Source organism: Corvus moneduloides, chromosome 18 (assembly GCF_009650955.1).
Source record: "Corvus moneduloides isolate bCorMon1 chromosome 18, bCorMon1.pri, whole genome shotgun sequence".
NCBI lineage: Eukaryota > Metazoa > Chordata > Aves > Passeriformes > Corvidae > Corvus > Corvus moneduloides.
This window is the reverse complement of record NC_045493.1, coordinates 7,206,409-7,225,596: the sequence shown is the minus strand read 5'-3', so window position 1 is coordinate 7,225,596 and position 19,188 is coordinate 7,206,409. Positions and strand designations below refer to the sequence as shown.

General features: G+C 41.6%; 1 protein-coding gene across 11 annotated transcripts in view; it reads left to right on the top strand.

Moving 5' to 3' along the window:
* The window catches only part of ARVCF (ARVCF delta catenin family member), a 258,278-nt gene that overhangs the window by 168,993 nt on the left and 70,097 nt on the right, over positions 1 to 19,188 (top strand). For all 11 annotated transcript variants that reach the window (XM_032127686.1, XM_032127688.1, XM_032127687.1 and 8 more), the window contains 2 exons: positions 8,354 to 8,961; positions 15,718 to 16,217. In XM_032127686.1, the coding sequence (XP_031983577.1) occupies positions 8,354 to 8,961; positions 15,718 to 16,217 (1,108 nt within the window). The remainder of the gene's footprint in view (positions 1 to 8,353; positions 8,962 to 15,717; positions 16,218 to 19,188) is intronic.

Sequence of the window (19,188 nt, the reverse complement as noted above, 5' to 3'; positions counted from 1 at the left end):
TTCATTCTTCTGAAGCAGTTCACAGCATTGCCCTGCAAACACATACAGTGATACGAAAATTGATGAGTTGGTAGGGCTTGGCTGAGGAAAATATGCGTGGAAATATGTCTTAAATTAGTGACAGTCTGCAATAACGTTATGTCATTATGCACTTGTCCTTTAGAACAAGAAACAGCCTATGTAAATAACACCATAGCATTCAAAATCTGCAACAATCTTGTGAATGGCATCTTACTCCTAATGAATGGGGAAAGCTGGGTGTGCTCTCAAGTGACTTGTACCTCAGGTTTGGCTGGATTACAGGTGTTGCAAATGTTCTAATTTTCCTGATAACTTTTTATTCCTTGTGTAAGGTAATTTTGCAGTCTCTGTTGAGCAGGCACTGTGTGTCCATGGCTGCCTTGCATGCTTTCAGCACCACTGGAAAGTTACAAAGATTAAGGGTGATTTCCCTTTTTAAAAATTTCTAAAAAGAAAAAAAACCGCTTTCTGTGTTAAAAGGAGTTGAACAGAGGTCACTGTGTAAATCAGTGTTTATTTTCACTGATGTTCCAGAATTGCAGTCCTCTAAGATATCTATTCAGGACATCGGATCCTCAGGTTGAAGTAAATCAGTGTTGATTTCCTGAGGTCAGTGGGCCTGTACACATTATAATAAACTGAGTATCTGGTTTAATATTTGTTGCAGTTAGTTAGAAGGTAAATGTAACTGGCCTATTTTCTCATTGTTGGAAGGAGATGAAGGTCTTTAAATAAAAATAAAAGAGATTAACAAAAAGCCCCCACATTTTATTAGCTCTTCAAATAATCTAATGTATTTAGTTTGTGACTTACAGGAAAGAAATTCTGTTTTCTTTCTACTGACAGCAACAACAACTGTTATTTGCAGGAAGGAAGTGATAAAATTACAGTGGGGATGGACACCTTTTTATATGTACTAATAGTAGTGCATAGTTTTAGGAGGCTGTAAGTGCAGCTATGCAAAGGCATAAGATTATAGCTATGACTGTAAAAATAGAGGTGAGGCCATGCAGTGGTCCCTAGATAACAGGACCACATGGAGTGAAGTAATTTGTCTGAAATAGTCGTGCCTCTGATAAAAGCTGAGTGTTTGTCAGGGCCTCAGAGGTGTGATTTTCTCCTCTGTATCAGGAACCTCCTGTTTTTCCATCTTCCCACAGAAAAGGACAGTGGCAGCTTCAAAACAGGCATTGTGGCTGCATATGGGAAAGGAAAATTGAAAAAACAGCAACCCTGGAGCTACTGTTCCATTTCAAAGAGCAAGGCTTTCTTCTGTTACTGTAGGTCATTGCAGGCACTGAAGTGTGTCCAGAATAGGGGTAGGATGCATAGCTGTCTTACTCTCCATTTGTGTTGTTTCAAATAATGCCACTGACTTCAGCTTATGTGCTATCCAGAGCTGTTTCCTAGTAATTCATTGCTAAAAAGACCAACAAAAAAATATTAAAAACCCAGTTGTTGAGAAAAGTGATTCTGAAATGTCAAAACACAGCCTGGCTTAGCCATGACTGTCAGAAAAGGTGCTGAGACTTTGTTGGGGTTGTTGTTGCCTCTGAAATGGTTTTGTTTTGACTTCTCCTTGCTGTGATAAAATGGCATAGATTTAACAGCTCTTAGATACTAATCCGAGGTCAGATTTTACAATTTTTTCACATCACTTTGGTCTTTGACTTGCATTTTGTTTTGGTAGGGATTGTGAAAATGAAAACTGTGTCACCGGGATTTAGTAGCATCAGTTAATTGCCCTGGAGTTAATTGTCATTGACACTATTACTTCTAGTAGGTATCATCACAGTGCTTTCTTAGTTCATGCTATTATATGTGAGAGCCCTACAGAGAAAATGAAGCTTTCTGGTACTGCTGTGCAGTGGCAGAATTCTGAGCTTGCTGCTCAGAGGAGGGTGGTGAAGAAATCTCCCTGGCATGGGAGATGCAAACGCATTGCGGCTGGGCATCCACTTGCAGGAGTAGGAGGTGTTGAGCCCAAAACCAGTTTTGTGTCTCTGCCTGTTCCCTCACAGACTTAAAGAAATTAAAAATACAAATAACAGCCCCCCCCCCCCCCCCCCCCCCAACAAAAACCCCCAAACCAAAACCCCCGTGTGAATCTGGCCGTGCATTCAGTGTGCAGGTGGTGCTTGTCCTTGTAAAGGAGCAACATTTCCTGTGGTGGGAATCCTTTAGTCTCTTTTCAGTAATATCCAGTGTGTAAAGTTGAGATGGTCACACTGTGCTCAGGGGAGGTAGGTTTGTGCTCAGCTTTTCTTTTTACTCTGAGCAATAGCCTTTCATGCTCTGCATTGCTGTGCTTGCTCCAGGCTCCTTTAAGGAAGGGTTTAGAACCTGTTTTTGTTCTGTCTGTAACTAAAAGGCTCTACTGGACAGTGTCAGTCACAATCTCCAGCATATCTGTCTTGCAAAGAAAGTGGCAGCACAAGATACTTCCTCTGACAGAGTAAATAACACAACTCATGTCTTTTTAAGACCCAGAGAAACCAGAGATGTTTTCCAAATGTATTCTTTCTTTGGTGGATAGCTTATGTGGGGAATAGTCAACCTAATGCCATTTTTGGATTCTTAAAAGGAAATTGTCACTTATTTTTGCTAAATTGTGTGAATTTCTAGCTTGCTGGAGAGCAATGCCTCTGAAATTCTTCCTCTTGAAATGCAGCACAGCAAAGGCTGTAAGCATGAATGCTCCTGGATGCTGCTGTTCCTTTATTCTCTATGCCTTTCCCTGTTGTTTCAAACCCGTAATTTATAGAGGTTATTCTTTTCAATAGTGTATTAAGTAAACAGCCTTAATCTAGATGCATTGACAGTTTTGCTTTGCTTTTCCCCTCATCTTTGAAAATGCCTGTAGCAGTGAAGCAGGAAGAAGGCGTAATAGAATTTAATATTTGACATATTTTAAATAGAGAACATCTGCCTTTTCAAAATGAGATATCTCTGAGTAATTTTCCCCTACCTGTTATTCTTTTAGTGTTGTACTGAGTCCCTACATAACATTCATTGCACAAAAGATGTAGCAGATAACACTTCATTTCAACTTTATAATATCTCTGGAAGCCAAATACCTATCAAGCTAAAACAGTGAAAGTCACCTTGGGGAGAGACTTCCACTTCTTGCTGCTCGCTGGAGCACTGTCAGGTGTTAAAGGAAGCCTGTTGTAAGTGGCTCAAGAGAACTCAGTAAAGCAAGTTAGATGCGTGTGTGCTTGTGTAAATGTTAGCTTTTTTTTCTTTTTTCAGGCACCTTTTATTTTTATCTTGGAAATGCCAAAAGATTGGAGAGATTTAGGTCACTGGTACTCATTGAAATTGATATTTTATCATACCATACTGTGAAATCAATCTGTATACAAAGTTGTTTAATTTGTAGTCCATCCATTTTCCTTGAGCTTTCCAATACTCAGCAAGTCCAGATCTTTCCCAGCAGTGATTAACTGCTGTTCCCACTTCCTAACACCTGTGATGAGCAAGTGCTTGTGACCAAAACCCTGGGTTGTGCTGGTGCTAGGTACCCCAAGAGGCAGTTCTTCGAAACTTTGCAGGAAATTCAAAGGTAATAGAGCAGGAATGGATTTCAGCTGGAGTTGAGGGCCCTTTCAAGATGTGAAATACTAGGCTTAAAATTGAAGGGGAGAAATTTCAGCTGTTGTTTTGGAAACCTACAGGGTGAGTTCTTCCACAGCATTTAATAGAAAGGTAATAGCTTCAACCTGTCTGTACTTCAAAAATAAGCTCACAGAAATGTCAGGATGCTTAAACCCTCCTGTGTTCCTTCTCATCTGATTCTTGGTTTATGACAGCTTCAACAAAATGGTTAGCCCTGTCACCTTTCACAATGAACTTAATTTATTAAAAAAAAAAAAATTAAAGGCCAACCAAAACCAACCTCAAAAACAAAATGGAAGACAAAATTATAGGTACTGGTTAAGTTGACTGCATTTGACCATGACAGCCCAGTTCCACAGAAATCTTGGAACTGTCTTCACTCCTCTGTGATTGAGCCCTGTGAGGCACCTACTTATGCCATATGCACGTGCATCCAGTAAATCCAGTTGTTGGGTAGTTTGATGTTTGTTCTCCCATCCTTCTAGATAAATAGGAGGATGAGGGACAGAAAAATACAGAAGCTGCTTCAAATGTGTGAATATTTCCTTTATGTTCCATTGGCAGATGTATTTCCAGAAACAGTATTAGTGAAACCATTATCATGGGGTCTGTAAGGGAATTACTTACTAGAATAATTGTTATTTGGGGAGGGTGAACAATGGTAAGGTCCGTAAACCGGAAGTATACTTAGATTTTGGGGTGTGGAGAGCAGCAGTGAAAACACTGACTTGAAGTATCATAGAATTTTGGCTGCAGAGAGGTGTATTGTGGTTTTTTATACTGTAGCTGAAATCTTAGTATTTGTACAGGGATTAAAGAGTTATAAATACGTTGCAAGCATACTCAGCCAGCCTCTTCGTAGGGAAGTGCTCTGAAGCTTTCCTCTGGTACTCCAAGACTGGGGGATTGAAACAAGTGAGCATCTTTGATTTCATCGGGCTGAAACAAACCTTTTTACACAGGTTTTCTTTTGGGGTGGAAAGTAAACAGAGGAAGTCAAATTACACTCAAAGTAACTTGTAACTCTAAATTTTTCATTAGATCATATCTGTAGTGAGGAATTGATGCTAATAAGTCTTTTTTAAGATCGGGTGCATCTGTAGGATCAGGTGTCTCTCAGATGAGGCAGTCTGCTGGGACTCCCATTTGGAATAGCTTCATTGTCTTTGGCTAATGCATCAGTATTAAGGAAACCACAAAAATGTTGGCAGAGAAGATTACTATGCTGTCAGCTGCTCAAGATTGCCTGTGTTCTTTAAAGAAATAAAAATGAAACATTCCCTTGAGCAGGATTTCCTGAAATAAAGGTGTTTGATTTGTTGGTTGGGTTTCTTCTTTTGCTTGGAAACCTTACATTAAATGGACCTTCATCTGTGTGCTGGCTAATTGCTTCCAAAAAGCTTCCCCTTATTGTCCTGTCAGCAGCAAAATCTATTTGTCACATGATAAATGTTCTATCTCAATGCCTATGCCTGGCAAATGAGGCATGAGTGCAAATACTCCCTCTCTCTCAAAATACAAAATGACTCTGTTTGATTGCCCCAGTATAACACCTTTAACATTACTGAAGGCTTTTATGCTGTGAGAAATGCGTACTTCAGTGCTTGAGTGAAATGTTCCTTTTTATGTGTCTGACAAGGGGGTTTTGATTGTCCTGATACTTTGCATTTGCTGTTGGGTGCAGCATTCAGAAAATAATAAGAGGTGAACCGGTGCTAATGTTGTAAACTTGTTCTTACATGTGCTGCCTGACACTGAATGTGGCTTTTTGATGAGCCACAGCCATGGAAAGCCTGTCTGAGCTAGTCTAAAAGACAGGAAAGTAAGGCAAATAAGGTATAAATTGCAAATGAATCGCTTGCATTCTGTGTTGGTAATTTAAACTAAAAACCCAAATCTCTGTAAATACTCTGTAGAATTGCCAGAGCGTGGTGAAAAACTCACTGAGTGTAACTGGTAGGTCACACATTGTCTAGGAGTTGATTTTCAGCGATCTGAAATTTTGCTTTGTGGCTTTTGTGTATATGTAGCAACTGTTGGAGACAGTTGTCCTGGCTGTAATGTTTCTGTTTGCCAATAACATGGAGCAAAGTTTTTGATGAAGGTGGACCTGATCCTGCAGGTCAAAGCTTATTCCTTCTTTGGTGCTTTTCTGCAGCCAGATGAGGTGTATTAGGTACTTCCTATTGTTTACTCTCAAGAGCTTTAGGAAGAATGGCACGTGACAAACTGCAAGCATGGGAGCTCCTGTCTGAAAAGCAGTGCTTGGACTTAGATTTGTTGTATAGTGCTGAAAGAAAGAGCTTTTGTGAGGTTATGCAAGGGCATTTCTTGGCATTTAGAAAGCTCCTTCGTTGTTCCCTTCCGAGCAAAAGTATCCATTTCTGATTCATCAAATTGCTGTCGTCCTACCTTAATTCCTGTTATTCCCATTACTGGTTCCCAGATTCAAGAACAGAAAGGCCTGGCACTTTGCATCCAGTTTTGTCATGGCTTTGCAAGACTCGCATATTTCAGGCCTGAGAAATGTGGCTTTTCCTACTCTTAGAAGATCACTTATGAATATGCCACTTTGAATAAAAGTATTGTTTCAGACTTCAGCAGGAGAACACTGAGCTGTGTTGCTTTGTGTGTATCCACTTCACAAAGAGCTACTGTAAACTCCGCCAGCTCTTTTTCTCCTCTCACTGCTGAGTTTATAAATGCTGTGACAGTGGTCATGCTGACAACTGAGCAGAAAGGAGAAGTTCTGTGCACAGGTAACAAGCAAAAACCCCTGTTGGATTGTATGTCATGAAATAAATGCTGAGTTTCTAGTTTCTTTTCCTCCAGTTAAAATGTGTGCTTTGAAAACGGGAGAAAAGATTCAGAGGCATGGAGGATGGCATCTTTCCTGATGTTTACTTGCTGAAGAAATCCCTTTGTATTGAAGAGGAAAATCCTTTCAGCTCAGGCTCATATTAGATACCAAGGTCATGATATTGGTACCTGGCTATGCTGTATTCAGCGTGTTGCTCTTATTACACTGCTGGTGGAGAGGCATTTGTGCTTCTTTCAGTCTTGCAGGATTTCATTACTTCATTATGTTGAAGTGTCATTTACTCACAGATGTGTCTAGGAAAAGAAATGCTGTTTGGGTGAATCTTTTTTCTGTTTGGGGTTTCTGTGTGAAAACATCTGGCTAGAGGACATGTCTGGAGCCACTTCAAGAGATGTACTCTAATTGTTTTGTAGCAGCTTGGCTAATCTGTTGGCAAGCTAAAAGTTTAAATTGGTGGCTATAGGTCAAAATAATTATTTGGACTTCGGAGCCACTGAGCAGTCTAGGGATATATGTTTTGGTTAACATTTCCCTTGAATGTAGCATTTCATTCTGAGACCTAGATGAAGAGAAGTGTCATTTGCTGATGCTTATTTATGTCTGTAATACCTTAGAAACCCCAAATACCTTTTACCAGTTTCATCTTTTGTTCTTCCCCTGGTGCGTGTAATGCTGTCAGGTGGGTTGATTCTCCCCCTCATCTTTGTGGATGTGCTGTTTTGTTGCTTGGTTGGGCTGAAAAGTCAGCACTTACTAGGGATAGGGTAACTTTTTATAGGTTAAAGTAATTTTATTAGGGTTAGGGCTACGAAGGATAGACTGGCATCTGCTGGACTTCTTATTCTTCCCAAAAGAGCTTTTGCTGGTCACTCTGGAAGACAGTACAGAAGTTGATGGAGCCCAGATGCCAACCCACACAGAAGGCCCTTTGCTAGCTTGTAAATGTAGTGGATTTTGTCCAGCACTGTCTTACACAGATTACCAGACCTTTCCCACAAAGGCGGATGGTTCTTGTGAAGTTTTAAGAAGTCTTTGTTCTTACCCTTCAGCAAGAAACCCTGAACACAAGAACCCTCTGGACATTTACTATTTCTGGTTCTTGTGAATTCTGTTTTGAAATGAAATGTGATTTATGGAAATAAAGATAAAGATGTGTTTGTGTACAGATTTTTCTTTACTGTTTTAAACAAGCTTTTCTAGTATGTTTAGGTAGCTGCAATTGCAAAATCATTGTGGTGCTAGTGTTCATTATTCCAAATTTGTTAGTCACCAAAACAGTGACAACAGCTACTTACTGGGCTTGTGTGGTGGTTGCTGGATGTAAGAATATCATAAAAGAGAAAGCAGGTATATTGTCCAGGATCTTGAAGCCCAAAACTTCTGTTTGAGATAGTGGTTTCTTAACTATTACTGCCAAATTTGAGCTCCATCACATTACACAGTGGTGCAAACTTGTTCCAGATCAGGCAGAAGCACATAACCCTATTTCTATAAAACTGTGGAATGTGATGTGGTATTTAGGCTATAGCTGTGGGAGGACAGCCTGTGGCTCCTCAACATAGTAAAGTCTTCTCTAGGACAGATGCCTCCTGAAAACATTTTAGGGAAATTGGAACTGGTTTAATGACTTTGTACTGCTTCCATGTGCTGTCACCTGGCTGCAGTGGTTTTGATTTGGTCGTAAGAGCCCAGAGTGCTTTTCTTGAAGTATTTTTCCACCTTTCATTCCGAAAGCTAATAGGTGAGCTGATTGCTACACCAGTGTTACGGGCACGTCCCAGTAGTTTGCTTTGGGCTGCTCTTTCCCTGTTTTACTCTTCCACCTCCCTGTGTGTCTCACCACATTGTGCAGCAAGGAGAACATTAACACATTTACTCGCTGCTTCCTCCCAGGTAACCAAGATGGTCAAGACAGTGACCACGAGGACAGTGCGGCAGGTGCCGCTGGGGCCGGACGGGCTGCCCGCCATGGACGGCTCGTCGCCCATGGGCAGCTACACAGACTCCATCGACAGGAGGTACCTGAAGAACGGGGAGCGCTTCATCACCCCCCAGGCCTCGTCCACCCTCACCCGCTCCTACAACAGCTACAACGATTCGTACCCCGAGAGCCACGAGGGCCAGTACCGCCCCTACATCGGCCACGACGGCTACGGAGACCTCTCGGACAACTACGGCAGCTTGTCCCGGGGTGTCAGCTACCGGCCCCGCTACGCCTATGTGCCAGGGGGCACCTACCGGCCCGACGATGGCAGCTTCACCCTGCCCAGCCGGAGGGAGAACTACGGCCCTGTTGCCCAGCCTCAGGTGCCGGTGGGCAGCAGCGTTGACTTGAACCGCTCTCAGCCTGAGCGCTTCCAGCCGGAGCCCTATGGACTGGAAGATGACAACCGCAGCCTTGGAGTAGATGATGAAGGATATGAACTGGATCCGGATTACTCCACTGTGAACAGGAGGACGTCTGCAGGTGTGCCAGAGAGAGGAAGACCTCACAAAGGAAGGTAACACTCACTTGTTTTTCACAGTGCTGTTGTGCAGCTGTTTTGCTTATTTGATCATGTACATTCAAACTCTGTGATCTGGTAAATTCTGGAGTTACTTGACAGAAAAACAGCCCATATATGACTGCAAAACACACATGAAGTACAGAAGAGAGTGAGGGTAGGGCACAAGGACCCTTTCAGTGATTCTGGGCTGCGTAGTGCACGTTGAATTTGGAAAGAAAGATGACCTTTTAGAAGAAGGCTGTTACTTTTTTTCCCTCTTCCTGAAGAAGTCTTGTGAATGCATTGTGTTGTCCCAGAGCCATCCCACACTAGCAAGGTGAAAAGAGGGATTTGTGATCTCTGAGACTCCTGACAGGTCTGGTTGTGTGCACATCTGCCAAACAAAAGTTGTCAACAGCTGGTTGGGGTTGCAGATGAGCTGATCCCTGGTGGTGAACGGGTGCCAAGCTGTCTTGTGAGGTGTGTGACAGCCTCAGCCGTGATCCTGTGCTAACCACACACCCTCAGCTGTCTGGCCAGGTTGTACTGAACCTCATTATTTTTGTCCTGCGCCTATAGAAGGGGAGAAAAGAGATCTGTGTTGCATTTAAAGTGATCAGTTACAGCTTACTTCTGGTTCAGCCCAGTTTCTGAGGAATGTTCTATTTTATGCCATGTTTTTTGGTATTAGTTGTTTATGCTGTGTTTACAGTTGTTTGCTCTTGCATTTGAGAAGAAAACCCAACAACCCACAGGCTTGGGAAAAGAGTCCTGTTACTCAGCTGAAACTCATCTTGTACAGACCTGAAAAACTTGTAATACTTTGTTTTCTGAGGGGTGTACAAATTTTACATATGCCTGCTTGAAGTCATATCCTCATGATTCATGTTTTGAGATGGATTTAGTTCTCATTCTTTTCCTTTTAATTTAGAATAGTTTCCAGAGCTGTAAAGAGTCTGGATCCACCTGCCTCTGTGTGTATAGACAGTCTTTAGACTTAACATTTCTGACCTAAGGCTTTGCTGCGTCAGCAGCAGTTGGTGGGATTTGTGTTGGCTTTTTTGTTCTCCTGGAGTCCTCCTCCTTGGAGATGTTATGTTATTCATGCTTTCATACTCTCTTTTCCTTCCCATTTTTTGGAAGTTCATTTTAAAGCTAGACAGAATCAAACACTTCCAAATTGTCATCTGTACTTGAGAGGAAAAAACAAACAAGACAAAAACCCAGTGAAAAGATGTCAACACGTATCTCCCAGAACACCCTTTAAGTCCCTTGTGCCATCTTTCATTTTGCAGGCTTACCCAGCAGTGGAACCACGTCCGTGTTTTGTGGGGCTGAAGGAAATACCTGCACCCAGTGGGTGCCAGAATCCTGATCAATCTATCAAACTTGGATTAGTGCTCCCCTGCAACTAAGCAAGTTTACAGTTCTTGCTAAAAGAAGTCAGACATCAGTGCTTTTAATTTTTTATTAACGTTTTTCTAACTGTATGCAAAATGAATCATTAAATGTATTCTCAGAACCTACCCATTTGCATTTTAAAATTTGGTGGTTTTATTAAACATCCCTTTGATTTATTGTTCTTGCAGTTTGGATAGGACCAATTCATAATTTTTCATTTAGGTTTCTTTTGTTGTGAGGTTTTTTCCATATTTAATGTGATCAAGAGGCTTTGACAAATAATTAGCCTGACTGTGGCAGAAAACTTTAGCTGTTGAGAACATAAGAAGATTGTATGAGGGCCTATTCATAAGCAGTTACTTTTTGACATTTCAAAGAAATACTTGAACAATTCAATAAACCTGCGTTTCAGATATGCTACTGATTTGCAAGAAAATAAGCGCTACAAGTAGTGCTTTGTAGTAGATGAGGGTAATTACTAATTTATTACTCCTCTCTAGTTTTTTTAAAATAAGTTATTCCTGTGAAAATGATTAAATGAATGTGATGAATTTATGTCACTTTTGATTTCAAAAAGTTTGTATGTGTAGAGCAGGTTTAACAACAACTCTGTTGGGCACTGTTCAACATTGCACCAACTTCCATCTTGGGCCTCTCCTTGGATCCTGGACAGAATTCCTCCACTGACTGACTCACTGAGTTATTCTCTCATGTTCTTCCCAGAAGATGCTACTTCATTAGTTAGTAGTTTACAGGTAAAATAAGAGTCCTTACTGTCAGTTCCTGTGCTGAGAGGGCTTGAGTGGAGGTTCCTCATCTGAATCTCTGCTAGTGAGTCTGACTCCCTGTGTGATAAGGAGGCAGCCCAGCTGTGTCTGGAGGGGGTCCTAGGCAAGGGGATTACAAGTACAGATTGTTCTTTTTAGCCCTTGTCTGCTCCGTTTGATCGCAGAGATAAATACCTATTGTGCTTTTCTTCTGTCATTCACCAGCCTCATTTTAAGCTACTTATATTTCATTTTAAATTGGGGAAAAATGTGCCTCCACACAAACATCTCCAAATCCAGATAAATGCAGAAAGGCAAATATTCCATGTCTGTTGGCTTGTCATTGCTCATGGCTGGGTTTTCTAATTTTCCTTTATACTGAGTCTCTCATGTAAGATACATTACTTTCTGCAAGAGTACCTGGCGCTTCTTGTTCTTTCCCTCAGCATTTGCTCTGGTTTGGTGTAAGTCAGGTTGCATAATGAATTGGGGTTAGAGAAAGCATTTGGGGTGTACAATATTGATTTAATGTTACTCAGGTTTACTTGTGAAGGTATTTACACGTCTTTAATTGAGTTTATGCCCTTTTTTTCTTCATTTGGTGGGTTGCCTTTATTATACTAGGTGTTTTATTGTAGTTTTTAAAAACATCTAATCTTACTGTGTCCTGGATGTTTTATATACAGTCCTATTTGAAAGAGGAGCAGGAAGTACTGAATACTTTGATTCACAAAAAACATCCCTACTACTATTTGAATATTTCTTAATCATTAAATTGGAATTAACCCAAGCTGGAAAAAAATGGCAAGTCATAATTCATCTTACTTATGTAAATAACTTCTGCTCAGCTTTTTCTTGCCTCAGTGGTGATTTCTTCCCAGAGTGGATCACTGCAATCTGCACTTGTAGGAGCATTCATGGGACATCTTTTTTCCCTAAGAGCTCTGGAGCAGCTATTGCCAGTGTTACTATTCCAGACTACGCAGGGTATAAATTTTTAATGTTGACTAAATCGACAACAAAACAGTTTTCTATTGTTAAATTGTTTATACCAGAAGCCTGATTTAAGACCCTGAGACTGTATTTGGTGGTCACTTCACAGTCCAAATTATTATTACCAGGAAATGAGCCAGATTCTAGATTAAATAACTTAATCGGTAGGTCTGTCTCGCTTCTGTTGTGTATAGACAGTGAGAGTACTGGTAGCACTGGCCATGTCTCCTCCTTCTTCTGGTCCTTTTTTTCAGTTCAGAACATAAAGGCTTGTAATTACAGATAAACTTTCAGTCAGCACTTGTGGCCTAGGTGCACTCATTCCAAGTGTATATGGGCAACATTGGGATGTTGTCTAGTTTGGGGCAGGAGTTTATGAACGTGCTTGGGCAGGCAAAGTGGTCAGTTTGAAAAATACTTGGTTTTTTCCTGAGTCTCTTCCTTACTGTGGATTCGCTCTCAGTTTGATAATATTCTCATAGCAGAAGGTGATGAATGGCAGAGTCTGATGTGGCAGGAGGCAAGGCAACCCGAGTCAGCTCATCCACTGGCAGTTCTTAGATGTTTCCTGTTAAGGGGATTTCGGTGTTTTAACCATGTCGCTCCTAACTCAGACTTGTCTCAGCAGAGGATTCACTCCAGTTTTGAATCCCCTTGTGTATCCTATCAGGGAACAGAGCCTGGCAAAAGTAGAATCTCAGTCTGCAAAGTTTTACATCTCCTCTTCAATGTTTGGCACAAAGTTTCCTACTGAAATCCCAAGCCTTTCTGGTCTTTTATCCAAAGCAGACACCAGCTGCAAACTGTAATGAATGTAGCACTTGTAGAAGTTGTTGAGGATTAAATGTTTAAATCCTTCACCTGTTTACTCAAATGTGCCTGTGTTGAAGCCATAAGGAAGATGATAGATCCACGAGCTCTCTCCCAGTTTTTATCTATGCTAGAATGTGTTTTGATCAATTCCCTGAGACAGGTGATTAGTGAGACCCATGGCATCCTAGAAACCTGGCTGCCTTGCTACAAACAGACGGAAGGCAAGATGCTTGCAGTCAGCAGCTCTGGCATAGCACCAGATCTCTTCAGTCCTGTGAGTAAAGAGCTCTTGGCCTCCTGAGAGCAGTATCTGCTGAAGCTCTTGTTAGTCGTGTTCCGTATCGAGTGGCGTTTCCTTCCCAGCGTAGCTGCTCCAATGATGTGGAAGTGAAAAATCACATTTGGTCCGCACCAGTCTGATTCAGAAAGAGGATTTCTTCACTCTCCCTGTGTGTAAATATGTTGGTGATCAGGGTGTATTTAATGCCCTGACAGACACTTGCTTTTGACTTCCTCACTCTGCTGGTCTGGTCTTCCCGCCCTCTGTTAAAGGAGAGGCGATGGGGTTTGTGGCACTTCTGCCTTGCTCTGCCTGAGCAGTTGTTCTGCTCCTTTGTAGATGACCTGTTTTGGTAAACTGCTTCCCCTGTTGTTTTTTTTTTAACCTTCCCTAGCCTTGGTCACTGTATTTAGTCATGTGAATCTGAAGTGGTGTGATACTTCCCTCAGCTGAGCTTTCTTGTACAGTTCTTAGGTTCATACAGGATCTCGGAGTTTCTACACAATAATTTGGGGTCTTCAAGGGTCAAGTGCTCAGATGGGTTTTTTTGCTGCCAGGTACACTCATTGAGCTATGTCACTGGTGCATTAAAAGTGGCTCTTGATATTGTTTCTTCCTCAGAGGTATTGTGGAACTGACCTGTGTGGGCTTATTCCAGCAGTTGTGGGGTTTTGTTTTCATCGTTTTCCCTACAGACAATTCACAGGTGCTGTCTTGTTTTAAAGCAGAGTTGTGATCTTATTTCATTTTTCTTTTTTAATGATTGATTCTTGACTTCCGGTATTTTCACTCATATTTAATAAGTAGTGATTGACAATTAAAAAAAAAAAGATAGTGTCGATGGTACAAGACTTACGTGGTGCTCTCTCTTTTGTCATGACAATGTTGCAATTTAAAGTCCTAACTCTCAAGTTTTCTTTTGACAAATGTAATGAAACCAAGGAGCTTTGTGTGGCAAAGGGAGGAGGATACAGCATGGTGAAGATAGGCCCATCTGTGTGGTTCTGTTTGGAAGGCTTTGTGGAATTAAAGCAAACAAACTGCATACCAAGACAGTAATTACCTTTGTGTACTTGGACGGATGAGGAGGAAAGAGAAACTTAATTGTGCAGCTGTAATTGAGGTGGTGCACAGTTATCTTGTGGGCAGCTCGCAGGACTGGGATGTGCCGAATTGCAAGTTACCAAGTCAAGCAAGCAACAGCTGTGCAATTATTAAAATTAATCTTCTGCTGCTTTTATGCAGTGAAAAAGAATTTAACGTGAGGATGAGTTTGAGAAAGGAGATTTTGTTGTAGTTTTTTAATGCTGGTTATCACAAATTTGCGTTTGTAAAAACAGAATTTTGAGGAGTAGCTAAGGGGTTTTGTTCCTCCTTCTGCCCTGTCTGCATTCACAAAATCGTTCCAATGTTCTTGCTTTCTGCTTGGAGTGATGGAAACAGCTTTGTTCTGTAAGAGAAAATACGGCTGTCCAGACAGTGTAAATGACTGTGTAGAGCAACTGCTGAATTATACATACACAAATAATTGCATCAATAAAAGGGTTTCTTCAGATTCATTCTGAGTTTTGGATATTTGCCCATTTTTATCCTTTCATTCAGTTTATGGTTTAGAACAGCAATTAAAGCAACGTAAAGTCAGGAGAGGCACTTTTAACATTAAAAGCGTTAATTGTACAAGACTAAGTTCAGTCTCCACCTCTGGTTGCTCTTCTCCCCAGAGCCCAGTTTAATTAGCAGTCCCTTTGGGATGACAGCAAGCTCCATTTTCTTCCTGCCTTCTAATAATCTATACTTCAGCATGGCATCAGAAATGGTTCAATAGCATCACTCGGTGCTTCAGATGAGAGATTTTAAGAAACATTTTGTAGCAATTAAAACTACTTTCTTGACTGAGCTAACTGCAATACTGAGACAGTAGCAAACCTGTCCAGGGAAAAAACATAAAGCAAAAGGCTTCTGCGGGTTTGAAAAAATATATATATGAGAGGGTGGTTTATGGTAACATCAATTAAGAGTAGTGTTTAGAGTACACTTGTTTGAGCATCAGCATGGAAATGTAGTGGAACTTGTCAGACTTGCTGAAATATGTCCGTGGTCTCTGTCCAGGCCTTGAATGCCTTTAATTAGAGTTTTGGTTTGTTGCAGAAGTAACAGCATTAATGAAGATCAGTGTTTCCTACTAAATGTAATCCAGCTCTGTTGTAATTGCTTTGCTGAGTGACCAAAATGAAAGCAATCTGTTTGATGGCTTGCAGTTCCTGTCATCGTTTCATTGCTAGCCAAACGCTGTGCTGGAGTCCCATCACTGCTGAGAACTCAGTGATGGTTAATTTTCAAGTTACTACAAATAAACTATTGGAAATTGTACATATGCTGTCTCATATGCTGTTTGTTGTATTAAAATGTTTGCTCATGGCTGAAATCTCCATATTGAGTCAGAGTTACAAAGCGTTTAAACGTGCTTTTTTTTCCTTTTTTCCCCTTTCTTTGTCTTGGGACCGCTGCTCCTCACAGGGGCTACGACGACCCCATTGAGACAGAGATGGTTGAAGAGAGGATTCCGTACCTGCACGGCGGCTACGCGGCGCCGCTGGCGCAGCCGGAGCGGGGGAGCATGGCCAGCATTGACCGGCTGGGGAAGCGCTCCCCGTCCATCGACAGCATCCGCAAGGACCCGCGCTGGAGGGACCCCGACCTGCCCGAGGTCATCGCCATGCTCAGCCACCCCATCGACCCCGTCAAGTCCAACGCCGCCGCCTACCTGCAGCACCTGTGCTACGAGAACGACAAAATCAAAAAGGACGTGAGGCACCTTAAAGGGATCCCTATCCTGGTGGGCCTGCTGGATCATCCCAAGCCTGAGGTCCATCGTAAGGCCTGTGGGGCTCTCAGAAACATCTCCTACGGGAAGGATAATGAAAACAAAGTGGCTATAAAGAACTGTGATGGGATCCCTGCATTGATCAGGCTGTTGCGAAAAACAAACGACATGGAAGTCAGAGAGCTAATTACAGGTCAGTGTCTGGTTTTGTTAATGAGTCTTTACAACAGTCCTTTCAGCTTCAGGAACAAGAATTTCTGGAGATTAGAGCACTGAAGGAGAATTTAGATCACTGGCTGCAGCTGTTCTCTAGCTGCACCAAGTTTGTGGTGTGAGAGCCTGACACGTGCCTGTCAGGAGGGGGATCAGGATCGTCTCAGTGTGTGTGATGCACTTGGGATTGATTCCCTGGCTGCTGAGGGATGGATGCTGCTCCTTGGGCGTAGCATGCAATTGCATGTGGTTGGGTTACTGAAGCTTAAATGAACTGTAGCAGCTCCACTGACAGGTAATTTGTAGTGCACGTGCCCTCAGCATGTTGTAATCATGAGGTAAGATATGCTGAGCTAAATCTTCGCTTGTTAATTTCTTATAAAACAATCCTGCTGCCATGTCCCCACTCCCTCATATTTATAGAATAGTCTGTCTCCTCAGGAACACTTCCAGCCTGGTGCTGAGGACTCTGGGGCTGTATATAAAGCTGCAGCACTTCTGGGCTGGAAAACTCACATTTTAGGGAGCATAGGGTGTGGTGTTTGTTGGATTTGTTTGTTGCGAAGGTCAGAAAAGGGAGAATTACATTTCAGGTTACTGAGTTCGTGCACACTTTGCAGGGAGTTTTCAAATACTTACAGCTCCATTATTTAACCTGTTTTTATTTGAACTTGGTCTTGGACATCATCCAAAAAGAGCTATAAAGTATATGCCAAGTTTCAAAGTTCAGCCATTAAGTGGAAGAGGGTGGAAAAGTATGTCAGCTCTTAAAGTAAGGAGAAAGATATTGTTCTTCAGTCTCCCATAAATCATGAGGAGTGAAATGGATTTCCCTTTCTCTTCTCAGAAGCCGCAGGGGATGTTTGGATGGAGACCAGAGCAGTTGCAATGAATTTCAGTGCCAGAACAGAATTTTTCAGAAAGCTTTGTGAGAATGAAAATGGGTCCAGGGCTGAAACTTTTTAGCTGCCTTATCCATGTTGGATGATGCAGGTAGACCCTATTGCAAACACTGATTAAGCCATTAGAGGTAAACATCATAATTCTGTAATTTCCTCAAAAATTATAGTAGCTCTCTAAGTTTTTACTGGTAATCATAATTCTCTGAGATGAACAGTGGCCTTGGGTGTTCCAGCTGTTCTTCCTCAGCCATTACAGGCTATTTATCAAACTAGGTCTAAATATACAGTGTTGAAACTAGCAGGGATATTTTTCCAGACTTTTTCCAGTGAGCTGGTGAAGGAGAGCTGTCTGTTTTGTCAGAGAACCTCTGAGTAGCATGTGCTGGTTGTGCTTTGAGAGCTGTCTGTGCTCTGCCTCAACATGGAAAGTCTGCAGGTAGTATTTGTATTTCATTTGTTGCATTCATTTAGTATGATGGCAGACATAAATTTATTTATTTTTTAAAATAAAGAATATCTATTTATCTGCTGTTCTAGTTTAATCAAAACTCATTTCTGGGGTGCTGAGAAGCAATAAATTTATTTCCTTAGATTCAAGAAAGGAGAAGCCAGTGTATAATTTACTCTGAAGGAATATCATTATAGTGCTAAGTGGTAATCAGTCACTTCTGAGATGGCAAAACCAAACTGGATGTTTTTCCTTTTCACTGTAAATGGCAATTGCTTTGATTTCCAGTTGATTAATTAGAGTTCAAATGCATTTTATTTGGCAGTAGTTTTTGCCAATTAAATGTAGTGGTTTTATTCCACCTTGGCTTTTGTTACTTCGAGCTCTTTATTTCCTCTTACTGAAAAACACCAGGAATACTAAGGGCATTAACCTAAACAGATGTCCAGTAACAGATGATGTGCATTTAATCTCTACCTAACCAGGAATAATTTCATTCTACTTCTAAAATGATACCACCAGATCCGGTGTGACACATTCAAGTATCAGCACAGAAGAGAAGAGTATTCCAGCAATGCCTCTGTGACTGGTGCTGCTGTACTTCCAGTCCGTGTTCAAAGCTCTGGCTGATAATGTGGAACTGTCCATTTGTAAAATGAGCTCCAAAAGTCAGCAGAGAGAAACAAGAGCCAGCTTGAAGTGCAAAGGGAGCATTCAGGCAGAGCTGCTACAAAAGGACTGTGTTCTGCAGCCTCAGAAATTCAGATCACAATTCCAGTGTTCTCCTGGTAGCAGTCTGGACTTCCTATCTGGGTACTTTTCCCTACTGATAAACCAAAGCCTACCTTTACCATGAAAGTTTTTCAGTGTGTCTGGAGTGAAACGTCTGGGGACTTCATCATCAATGCAGTTTAGAGGGAAAAAAAAGAGAAGAAAATACAACAGCATACAGGGTTTATGTGTTTATTTCTTTTAACAGGCTCCAAATTCAAGTTTGGTATGACACATTGATTTTTCTACAGTTTAATGTTTCTTTAACTCAATATTGGCTGCTTTTCAAAAGCTCAATAGTAATCACCAGCTGGTCATCTCAGCTACGGACAAATGATAAAATAATCCTGCTTTCTGAAGAGATTCAAATAATTTAAAGAAGTTTAAATAACTCAGTTATCTGAATTCAGGAGCAGTTCCAGGCTTGAAGTTTTGTTTCTCTGGCTGTGGGACGCTGCTTGCTTGCAGGACAGGAGGTACCTGGGAGTACACAGTGGGACACCCTGTTGGGAGAGGGGTTGCTGGCAAAAGAGGGCATCATTCTCATCTAATGTGAGAGTCAGTCCTTGGCTTTAGTACAGCTCCATGGCCTCTCATTTGCTTGGTGATCTGATGGAGCATCCACAGCTAGGTCTGACCACTGGGTTAATGGAGTGGGGAAAAAGCCACACCAATGAGTTAGAAACACCCAAGAGGTGGATGCAGCATCGAGGGAGGTATCAGCTGTGTGGCCTCAGTGGTGAACGAGTGAGGCTTGGAGTGCCAGGAGTGTGTTCCCTTGAGCACTTCCCAGGATACACTTTTGGAGAACACAAGTTACACAACTATTT